Raw genomic sequence first — 12159 nt, 5'->3', positions numbered from 1 at the left:
CTCTCTCTCTCTCTCTGTGTATGTCTCTCATGAATAAATAAATAAAATCTTAAAAAAAAAATGTTACATTGAAACCTGGCACCCATTTTTCTTAATAGAAGCATTGTCTGGTGGGTGAGTGAGTGTAAGAAGGAATAGTAATTTTTATATTGTTTGCTTTTTACATTATTAGCAGCTTGTCTCCTGAAGGTAATTTTTTTCCCCTGAAGGTAATTAAATGCTACATTCATACATAAGCACTGAAATGCAGTGAGGAGAGCAGGCGTCCTGTCAGTTTTCATTTAATTCATAAATCATACATATTATTTTTCCCCCTGTTGACAAATTTCCTGGTTTGCCCACACAGTTAGGTATTGCAGAATATGTCTGTATTATCTTTCTAATTAAGTTGTGGGACTCTGAAGTTACTTTGTTCTTTATTGAGCCCAAAGGATCTAATCACAACTTTAAAAAAAAATTTTATTCTTTCTTTCTTTATTTACTTACTTACTTATTCATGAGAGACAGAGAGGCAGAGACACACAGGCAGAGGGAGAAGCAGGCTCCATGCAGGGAGCCCAATGTGGGACTTGATCCCAGGACCCCAGGATCATGCCCTGAGCCCAAGGCAGGTGCACAACCACTGAGCCACCTAGGTGTCCCTAATCAAAACTTTTGAGTGATGGCAGCACTGCAACAGAAGTACATGCTTTGGGTTATATTTGTTCATCCATTCCTGCTATGTAAAATTCAGCTTTGCAAAAAGATTGCATAGTTTTAGTTTTATATATATATATATATATTTTTTTTTTTTTAAGATTTTATTTATTCATGAGAGACACAGAGAGATTGAGAGGCAGAGACAGAGGCAGAGGGAGAAGCAGGCTCCATGCAGTGAGCCCGATGTGGGACTTGATCCCGAGTCTCCAGGATCACACCCTGGGCTGAAGGCGGCACTAAACCGCTGAGCCACCCAGGCTGCCCTAGTTTTATATTTTTTAAACAAGTACCATAAAAGAGAGGTAAAAAAGTAGAGGTAACTTGAGGGAGTGCTTTGTAAATTATTAGATACTATTTGGAGAAATAAAAGTAGATAAATGCTTTTTGAACGCCTACTGCTGTTGTTGATGACATCTGCCATTTTGTAGGGTGCTGGTGCGTGGTGATCCACAGAGTGCTGTAAGTGATTTCACAGTAATAATGTGAGGTTTGTCAAAGCTCACATCTAGTGAACTAGAGCAGTTATTCTTAGAGTAACATCATTCCCACTCAGATCTCACACACACGTTCTCTCTTTCAGAGGATGGGGTGGGGTTACCTATGCAGCATGAATATCAGTAAAGGTACTGGCAATAGTATCTTGCCTGTGAACAAATTGGTGGTGGGGAGATTTGGTTTAGAGTCAGTCACCACCTCTTTTTCTTCAAGCTTTCTTTTTGCTGGGTAATCAAAATCAAGCCACATTTGGGTGAGCCCACCTCTTTCCCAGTCTTTCCAGCTTGTGTTTCTCTTCCTTCTCTGATGTGTGCAGGTCCTGTGATGACACAGGCCCTAGGGCTGGTAGGCCTGTGACCCTTGTGGCCACCTCCATTTCCTGGGCTTTACTGGGATGTTCACACTTCCCACCTCTTCCTTGAGCTTCCTCCATGCCCAGCTCTATTTCCTGTTGGCTTATTTCTTGGGATGTATTCCTTAAAGTAGAATTGGCAGATAAAAGGACTCAACAGTTTATAGATCTAGTGGCACCTTGCCTGAATACTCTTCAGAAAGGTTGAAACAATTAGGGAAGTGCTATTAGCAATGGTAAGTTGGACCTGTTTTTCCCACATTCCTGGAAGTGCTGTGGCCCTGCAAATTTATTTGCATGCTAGCTTGTTGTACTTAATCAGAAGTTGTGCTTTGATGGCTCTGCTGCATTATACTTATTCTTTAGATATTAAAAGGTAATTTGTATTGACATTGGTAGGATTTTCTGTATTTTTTTAAATGATTGATTTTCCTTTTGTTGAGCAGAATTTTGAGTACATGTGTCTAATCAATAATTAGACACATGTACTTTTTTATTACCTGGAATTTATTTTTCCACCTTTTTCTTCATTTCAAAATTTGTAGCCATTTGTGATGGCTGAGAATCTTTGTTTTCTAGGGTCTGATCATTTGAAGTTGACAGATAAAGGAGATAAATTTGTACTAACATTACCTAGAACTGACTCCACTAGGATGAAGGTTAGGGATAAAATTCTCTTAACTGCCCTGATTCAGAGCACTTATTACTACTGTGGAATTCACAGGGTTTTTTTTTTTTTTTTTTTTTTTTTTTTTTTATTTTTATTTTATTTTATTTTATTTTATTTTTTAATTTTATTTTATTTTATTTATTTATGATAGTCACATAGAAAGAGAGAGGGGCAGAGACATAGGCAGAGGGAGAAGCAGGCTCCATGCACCGGGAGCCTGACATGGGATTCGATCCCGGGTCTCCAGGATCGCGCCCTGGGCCAAAGGCAGGCGCCAAACCGCTGCGCCACCCAGGGATCCCCTATTTTTTTTTTTTTTTTTTACGGGTTTCTTTTGAAGTGAATCCTTGTTGTATCAAATGCTGATCCTCGCAGCAGTTCTTAGAATCATCATTTACTAATTTGACTTACCCTTCTCTTGATTTGGCCGATTCTTCTGTACCTTCCTTTGTTTCCCGGTGAGTCTGACCGCTTTGCAGTGTGTTAGCTCTTTGGATGCTATGCTGTTTGTGAGTAAAGTGCTGATAGCATTTTATGGTTCTTCTTACAGAAAACCCCTCAGACTCTGGGAGAAAAACACCAAGTGGACAGATATTAAACCGATAAATTATAATTGTGGCCCCAAGAATCACAAATCCTTCCTTTTTCTCAGTTGCATCAAACTCATCATGAACTAACTTAAAGAACAATCTGTCACATTTTAATCTTCAAGTTCTGCTTACTGCCTGCACATCACATTCATTTGGATATAAGAAATAATTCTGAACATAAGGATAACAATGTGCTCCTGGAATGGTTTCCTGAGGGAGCGATGTTCTGTAGCTTTGTGGGCTGTCCAGGAAATCAAAAGTGCACAGTAAACATGAGACCTGGAAGCTGAAATTCTGGGATCCCTCCCTGGTTCATACATGAGAGCTGTAGACCTCAGATAGTACTACTAGTTAGTAATTCAGGCAGCCCCAAATTCCAGATTCCTTAGGCTAGGGTTTTTTCTGGTTCCTAGGATGCCTCAAAGTGTTTCTGAGCCTCCAGTGCTGGGCTCTAACTGCTGTGCTACTCAAAAGTCATTTATGAGAAAAAGTTCAGTGTCGTCATGAGCATTATGGTTAGGTGGAGATGGGGCTTAAATATGGGTACAGTAAAATCAGTCACTTAAAACTCATACTAAATACTGGAATGGAGCTTATTTTGTCAAGTAACATATGCACATAGTTTAAAACACCAAATAATAAAAGGAGGCATGTGATGAAATGCAAGAATGACCTGTCCTGTCTCCTATAAGATTCCCTCTCTGGCCTTCAGGAAAACTACTTCTAACTCCCTTTTTTAATTGTATATATTCCTATTTCTCGATTTGTCAGTTGTGACATGATTTATTGATTTCCTTCCAGGAGAAATGAGGACTTTGTTTTTGCCCCCTCTCTTTCTTTTCTTTTTTATTTCTTAAGATTTTATTTATTTATTCATGAGAGACACAGAGAGAGAGAGAGAGAGGCAGTGACACAGGCAGAAGGAGAAGCAGGCTCCATGCAGGGAGCCTGATGCGACACTCGATCCCCGATATGGGACTCGATCCTCTTCTCCAGGATCAGGCCCTGGGCTGAAGGCAGCGCTAAACCGCCGAGCCACCTGGACTGCCCTGCCCTCTCTCTTTCAACTCCCCTCAGTATAGTCACATCGTTATTTAAGATTCTTCTTTTAGTTTCCTTTGTAATTTAATATGCCAGCATCTTTTATAACTTATTTTATCTACAAAGATAGTATCTTTTTGATTCTACCCAGCTGAAGCAATAAATTAGGGTTAGGTAAGATTAGGTAGGGTTAGGACCATGCTCTGGGGGTGGGGGGCGTTGACCCATTACACAGGTTATTGTGTTCTATGTTCTGTAGAAGCAGCCTCTACTCTGTGTTTGCCTCATGTGTCACAGTTAATCCTGAGACCACCTTAAATGTTTTATTTTGAATTTTACTATAATTTTTGCCTTTTCTTTATGTTTTACAGAGATAAGTATCTTCCTTCAATAGATGATAATGAAAATACAAAAGAAAGAGAAGCAGGTAAGTGATCACATATCTTTTAAGTGAATGCATCCAGCGTACACTGCCTGGTGCTTCTTTATTAGGAGCAGTTACTGGCAGTTAGGACTTACCTCTTAGCCTCTGGGGGTTAGCCTGCTGGTGCTTTTTCCCATTCTCCACATGGTCACTGAGTGCTCTTGTGCTCAGGTCCGCTCCATATAGAAATAAGTATAATGAAAACTGTAAGTCAAAATGTTATTCAAAATTAGATATGTGGAAGAGAAATTTTTCTTCCCTTGGAACAGCTTTCCAAGTTTTTATAGAGATATGGTCAATTCTTTATAGTTTATGCATTTATTATTTTGGATGTTAGGTTAATCTAAAAGCATTCTCATTCAGAAAATTCATACTCCTTATGATCTGTGGAAGTTCCTCCTAGACAAAATAGTGAACTAATTAGAAGGATGCGAACATCAACTATTGGGCATTTGGTTTCTTGAAGGGGAGGAGAATTGATAAAAACATTTGACCTGTGTGACCCATCCTGCCAAAATCTTTTCCTTAGTTGGTCCTTCTGTGTACCCGGTGGTTCCATATTCAAAGGAACCCAGAGACCCCACCCAGTATGGCTCAAGGACGAGAGAATGGGGACTTGCCTCTGTCTCTTCAAAACAGGCTATCTCTGATGGGCTGGTTTTCCTATTATAGAATTGAGTGACAGTCTGGTAACTGGGAAGGTCTGAACCCCTGCCTTTCCCTGAGTGAGACTCTGTGCAATGAGGTTGGGTAGAATCAGCCACTTTGCTCTGCTTCTAGGAAGCACTGACTAGTCAGAAACAGGGTGACCTAGGGATATGGTTACAAGGATTATTCTCTGTTCTGTCCCAGTGGATATGTCCTTGTGAAACCAAACCAAAACAAATTGAGGAAATAATTGACTTATCTGCTGCCAATTCTTAACAGGAAGAGCGATGACTACTCTCCACACACTGATTTCTCTTCCTATCCTGACTCTCTAGTGTCATCAGCTGGTAGACAAACGCTACAAAGAATGCAATTCTATCTGCCAGGAATTTATCCTATGGAGATACTCAGACAAGTGTTATCTGGATGAACAAAGGTTTCACTGCAGCTTTCTTTATAGCAGCAAAAATGGAAAGGAACCTACATGTCCATCAAAAAGGGGACTTTTTAAATCATGGCACATCTACCTGTTAGAATATTAAAATCTCTGTTAAAAAGAACACATTAGGGCAGCCCTGGTGGCACAGTGGTTTAGCGCCACCTGCAGCCCAGGGTGTGATCCTGGAGACCCAGGATCGAGTCCCGCGTCTGGCTCCCTGCATGGAGCCTGCTTCTCCCTCTGCCTGTGTCTCTGCCTCTCTCTCTCTCTGTCTCTATGAATAAATAAATAAATAAAATCTTAAAAAAACCACACACATTAGGGCACCTGGGTGGCTCAGGCGAAGCATCTGCCTTTGGCTCAGGTCATGATCTCAGAGTCCTGGAATCCAGCCCTGCATAGGGCTCCCAGCTCAATGGGGAGCCTGCTTCTTCTTCTTCCTCTGCCTTTGCCCCTCCCCCCTGCTCATGCTCGCTCTCTCTCTCTCTAAAATAAAATAAATCTTAAAAAAAAAAAAATTAAAAAGAGAACACATTACTGAAGAAAACCCCAAGCCTTCAAAACTATCATTTACAAAACATGGGCAGATCTATATTTCTTAAAACATTCTGCATATTTAATGTTCTAAACATTCTTTAAGATAAGCTTTTATTTCAGTAAAAATACTCCTTTTTTAAAAAAAGTAATCTCTGCATCCAGCATGGGGCTTGACCTCACTACCCCTAGTTCAAGAGTCACATGCTCCTCCAACTGAGCCAGCCAGGCACCTCTTTCACTAAGAAGCTCTTTACCCAAATTACACCAACATAAATTCATGTTTCTTTCTCTTGAGATTTTACTGGTTCATATTACCAGTCTGTCGGCCAGCTGTTGTATAGTCTTCATTAGCTGAGTTTTGTTCAGATAGTAATACTGATGAATAGGGTGGGGTTTCTACTTAGAAGTTAGTATTAGCTATGGTAGAGGAGTAAGTTAATTAAGTGGAGTCACTTTCAGAAGGAATTGATCCTGCTTCTCTTCTAGGTACAGTTGATAGACCATAATGATGACTGAACTGCCTGGCATGGAAATAGAAACTTAGGTTCATGCCAAAGGAATCCATAGGTACCAGGATTGATCATATATATAGTGTTTATTGCCTGACAGAGACTTTGGTAGAATAGGATTGGAATGACCACTTCCCCATCTAACTTTGGACAAGTTCAGCCTGTTTTTCTATCACTTGAATGGGAGTAATCGTGCATGCCTCACAAGGTGTTGGATTAAATGGGGTAGCTCATCAAATGCTTGGCATTCAGTGTGTCAGTGGCAAGGAAATCATCCAGTAGAATAAGAAAATTAACCATCAGACTTTGTCCTTTTCCTTACTGTGTTTCTAAAAGGTGTTAGAAGTAACAGCAAATAAAATGTCTGCTCTTTAAAAACTCTCATTCCTGTGAATTCATTTTTCTCTTCTCTGGAGGAAAATGATATGTAAAATACATTCCAATCTTAAAAAATCCACATTTCCTTGTCCAAAGTTTTATCAAGGTAAATTAAACTGAGATGAAAGATTCTACAAGTTAATCAGAACTTTGTAATAAATAATCATACTTCTTATTAACCAGAAAGGGCATAACAGGAGTAGTGTACCAAGGACAAAGGGTTTAGAGATTGACTTTGTATTGCCTAAAGAAGTGATGCAAGAAAAATAGACTTTAATAAAACTTTAAAAAATAAGTCACTTGGGTGCTATAGTCTTTTATCTATATTAAAGAATAAACTTCTGCTAAGAAATATATATACATCTTAATCCCTCAGAACACTAAGCAATGTTAGGTAGAAAAACATTTTGCCAGAGGAATAAAATGTGAACTCCAGTCACTGAAAACCATTGTAGCACTACTGATGTATCGAACAGCTAGAACTGCTCCTTTGTAAGGGGACGAAATCTGGTGTTAGTGGTAACAAACCCATAGTAAGTAAATACTGGTTTTTATTCATCCCAATTCCTTGCATGGTACTGAGAGAAATGGAAAATGTAGTTAATATTATTTGATATATTTTATGGGTAAGAGGTTTTTGGTACATATATCCGCTGTAGAGGATAGTTTATGAGCACAAGTACAATAGGAATAGGTAATACTATGAATAGGATTAAAATTTGGAGCTTGACCAGAAGGTTAACCGAGACTTGCAGTAATCAGGAGAGAACCTGCTCTCCAAACTCCACGACCAAAAATCAGATCAGTAGAGCCCCTCTTTCTAAGACTTCTAGAAAATGAAAAGGTGGGGCAGGAAGAGTTTTCTTCAGATAAACGCTGGGAATCTCAAAGACCTTCGTATTGTTAGACCAGGTTTCCTTCTCTAGAGTGAATATGGATATAATTTATTTACTAAACAAATATTTGTTGAGTTTTTCCAGCAGTTATTCATCAAGAAATATTTGAGGGTCTGCTTTAGGCCAGCTACAAAATTGACTAAAAGTTAGGTTTTTTTTCTTAAGAAAGTTTAGTCTGGTTACAAACAGGCAGTTGCAGTAGGGGAATGGCATATACCTCAAAAGAGCCAGGCTTCTCTGCATTGCAGGTCGAAGAGTGACGCTCTGGAACTGGGGAGTATGGAGGTTTGGGGCATGTCAGTCCCACCAAAGACTCTCAGAGTGTTTTAAAAAGATGTTGTCTTCTGAGTAGAGCCAAGTTTTAGTCAAGTTGTTTCAGAGGACCCAGGAGTAAAGTTTGGGAGGGCAGAGAGTAATATGTGGGTGGGTTTGGAAAGGTGAAGCATATGATAGTAAAGGAGAGTGGAAAGCCCTGGAGTGTGGAGTGCTACATTTTGGGTGGTGACCAAAATAAACTAACATAAGAAGCATGGTGGATTGGGATGCCCAGGTGACCTGAGCCAGGCGATTTTGGCTCAGGTCATTGGTCTCTGGGTTAGGGGATCGAGCCCTGCATTGGGCTCTGCACTCAGCAGGGAGTCTGCTTGAGATTCGTTCTTTGCCTCTGTCTCTCCCCTCACTTGTACTTTCCCTCTAAATAAATAAATAAAATCATAATGAAAAAAAAAGTGGCATGATGCATTTAGCTGGGCACCACATTCCCAAAAGAAGTGGTCTCAGCTGTGCTCTATTGGGGATAGGTGAGAACTCCCATCCCTAGGATGGCATGTACCACCAGTATAGACCACCAAATAATGACCCACAACTCAGAATAGTGAAAGAGAGAATAGCAAAATTGATCATATGGATGAATAAATAATTCGTATCTTAGACTTTTCAGCATCACACTGCAGAAGATCTTAAGATAAGGGCTAATGCCAGTCAGATCTTCCATTTGGCAGTCACTGGAGGGCCTTTTCAACATACCTGAAGATGGAGTGTTAGTAAATTGCTTAATACAACCAAGATTTTAAACACCCTCATCCTGGATTCATGTTTCAAAAGGACTTAAAGTGGACCTTACCCAAATTCTCCCTCCTCCAAAGAAAAAGAAATCTGAGCATTGAATGCTTTTCTCCATCTTTTGACATACATTGACAGATATTCTATTGTTGTCCTAAGTCATTCTGTGTTCTGAAATATACTTGAGAAGGCAGAGCACGGTGACCAGGATGGTAAAAGAACACTGACTCATTTCATACGAAGTATGATGGATGAAACTAGGATTATGTAGCCTAAATAAGGGAACCTTTAAAAGCATCCTGTGGAGGAAAAGATGAAATGTATCTGTTGCTGGACCTGTGGATGCGAATGGTCACATGGGACGCATTATTAGAAGGCAGGCAAGGTACTTACTAAGTATTGTTTTCTCTCTTTCCTTCTTACTCTTCTCTGTCTGCATTTAAATTTCATAATCTACCTGCCCCCAGTTTTTGTTACTGCCTGGAATTAACAAGATTTAGATTGACTTTGCAGATTTGGAGAAGCTAAAATCTTTGAGACTCTTGAAATATCATAAGAAAAAGTGTCATCCCCCCTCTCCTCGCCCCCCAGGTTTTAAACGCAAAAATACAGTAATAGAGATGGGGACTGGAATGACAGATTCTAGGACTTGGCAAGAGGGAGTGTGAAGTTTGCACATCTGTGCACCACCCTTCAGTCCTTAACTTACCACCTCCCCAGCAGTATTTGATGCCTGTCTTGGAGTAGTACTCTTTATCTTCTGGCTTCTGTGATATCACACATTCTGACTTTTTCCCCACGACATCACTGACCTGATTGCTCCTTTTCACCCTCTCTGTAGGTTCTTCCTCTGGGGACCCTTAAATATCAGTGCGTGTCAGGGTTTGGTCCTGTTCTTCTCTCTTTGTCCATTCTTCCTGGACAGTCTGATTCATTCTTGTAGAAATGTCTTTTGGAAAGTATATCTGAGAGCCTCTTGGACACCTCCTCTTGCAGTAGCCTTAGATGCCTGAAACTGACCTCTCCTCCTCCTGGTGCTAACCAGCTGTGGCTATGTGAGGAGCCACATCTGGGTCAGAATGCCTGCTCTGTCACCCAGAGCACAGGACTCCTGGGTAAAGAGGGATTGAATATTCTAAGTGGAAGAGAACACACACACATACACACTCATACACGCACACACACACACACACACACACACACACACATAGTTGGTCATTGTTTCTCAGTCTTGCTCACCCAGCATAGCCTGCTTGCCAAATGACTGGGCCCAGTACAATGGCAGTAATAAAGGCAAAGAAATGTGGGTTTTTGCCTTTAGTATATCCCATGGTCAGATAACCGTAGAAATATTCTTTCAGAAGGAAGTGAAGGTGAAAGAATAAGACAATCCTGATTTTAATTGGAAACTAACTTTTGCCACCTGAAGATGTCTGCAAACTGACTCATAGTAGTGGTTCTTATTTTCTATTTTATCATTTGGACTTCAAAAAAATCTCAAATTTAGATAAACTTTTCTGTTCATTTTTATGTTGAGCTAATTTCTTGATACTGTCTAAACATAAAACTTTTTTTTTTAAGATTTTATTTAAGAGAAAGCGTGAGAGAGAGAGAGAGCACGAGCATGGGGGAGGAAGAGCGAGGGAGAAGCAGACTCCCCGCTGAGCAGGGAGCTCGACCAGGGGACATGATCCTAGGACCCTGGGATCACAACCTGAGACCTGAGCTGAAAGCAGACACTTAACCGACTGAGCTGTGCAGGTGCCCAACATAGAACATTTTCATCTTCCTGCTGGAGAAGATGGAAGATTCTGAGGCAGATAGCCGCAGAAGCTGGCTGAACCTTGCCGAGATACACAGAAGTACTTCTGGATGGAGGGCATGCAGGGGGCCTTTCCAACTTGAGTGCAAAGAGCACTCTCTTTGCCCAGCACTCGGTCCCATGTGATTGTGGTGCTGGTGCCTCTCATATTCTGCCTTTGAATCCTGAATCATGATAATTTGGAGGAGTATGAATTGTCTGCCAAAACAGCTTTTCCTGTTCATTATTAAAGCCTTTAAAATTTTTCTATTACATATATGTGAAAATATTTTAATTACAAATATTACAAAAGTAATATCCTGGTTATTGAAAATGTAGGTGTCTATTTAGAAAAATTAAACATCCAAATTTCCATAGCCTCAAATGATTACTGTTAACGTTTTGCCGATATTTTTCCATTCTTTATACACAGGAATTTGTTGTCATTTGTATTTACATGTACAATTTTGTAGACTTTTTCTGTTTTTCAAATTGAAAATACTAATTTCATTCAATAACTGTATGATTGAGTTTTACCATAAGCCATAAAGATATTGGGGAGTACTTCAGTCACTGCCTTGTGAAGCTTACATTCTTGTGAGAGACGGATGAAAACAAGTAACTTTCAGAAAGTTATAAAGAAAGAATGGATGTTATCCACAGTCCTATTACTCACACATAATGATGGTTAATATCTATGTATCCTAAATTTATTTTTAAAAGTTAGTGTTGAGAAATAGCATTTTGGGGGCATCTGAGTCGGCTCAGTGGTTGAGCATCTGCCTTTGGCTAGGTCATGATCTCGGGGTCCTGGGATTGAGTCCTGCATCAGGCTCTCCAAAGGGAGCCTGCTTCTCCCTCTGCCTGTGTCTCTGCCTCTCTTTCTGTCTCTGGTGAATAAATAAATAAACTCTTAAAAAAATAGCATTTTTAAAAAACAAAAATGGGATTAGATCATAGATTTCCCCCCCTACTTCCCACATAGTATGGATTTTTTAAATGTCAACTAAAACTTTGTAATTAATAATGTGTAATATAATAAAATAATATAACAGTGGCTGCATAATACTGTTCCATATAATGGATGTGCTGTTAATTTATACATTATTCTTTATAAAGATTGACAAATAAGTGATTTATAGTTTTTCCTCCCTTTTAAAAATTCTGTATGTTACTCAGCTTTCGGAGAACCTAAATATTTCCTTAATTTCTGTTATAAAAGAAATCATTCAGTTTATTATTATTTATTTTATTTTTTTAATCATTCAGTTTAAAAGCATACCCATAATTAAAATATTAGTATTGTTGCTATACTTCCCTGAAGAAGGCTTTTTAATAATTGATGGAGCTGTCAGCAATGTCTGAGAGGACCATTTTTGCCCTATCCTTATATTGGATTTTTAAAAATTGAGATATAATTCACATCCCTTAAATTCTATTACACGTTTAAATTGTGCAATTCAGTGATTTTTAGTACAGTCACAATATTGTATAAAGATCACCACTATTTGATTTCAGAACATTTTCATCACCCCCAAAAGAAACCATATGCCCATTAGCAGACACTCCTCATTTCCTCTTCCCTCAGGGCCTGGCATCCACTAATTTACTTCTTGTC

At 39.4% G+C, this 12159-nt stretch overlaps 1 protein-coding gene across 5 annotated transcripts in view; it reads left to right on the top strand.

The window, feature by feature from the left end:
• The window catches only part of CHD6 (chromodomain helicase DNA binding protein 6), a 203431-nt gene that overhangs the window by 50571 nt on the left and 140701 nt on the right, over window positions 1–12159 (top strand). For all 5 annotated transcript variants that reach the window (XM_072801046.1, XM_072801048.1, XM_072801047.1 and 2 more), the window contains one exon: window positions 4219–4274. In XM_072801046.1, coding sequence (XP_072657147.1) covers window positions 4242–4274 — 33 coding nt within the window. In that variant the 5' untranslated portion in view covers window positions 4219–4241. The remainder of the gene's footprint in view (window positions 1–4218; window positions 4275–12159) is intronic.

Source organism: Canis lupus, chromosome 26, assembly GCF_048164855.1.
Source record: "Canis lupus baileyi chromosome 26, mCanLup2.hap1, whole genome shotgun sequence".
Taxonomy (NCBI): Eukaryota; Metazoa; Chordata; class Mammalia; order Carnivora; family Canidae; genus Canis; species Canis lupus.
The sequence above is the reverse complement of the archived record's forward strand: the minus strand, read 5'-3'. Positions and strand labels throughout refer to the sequence as shown.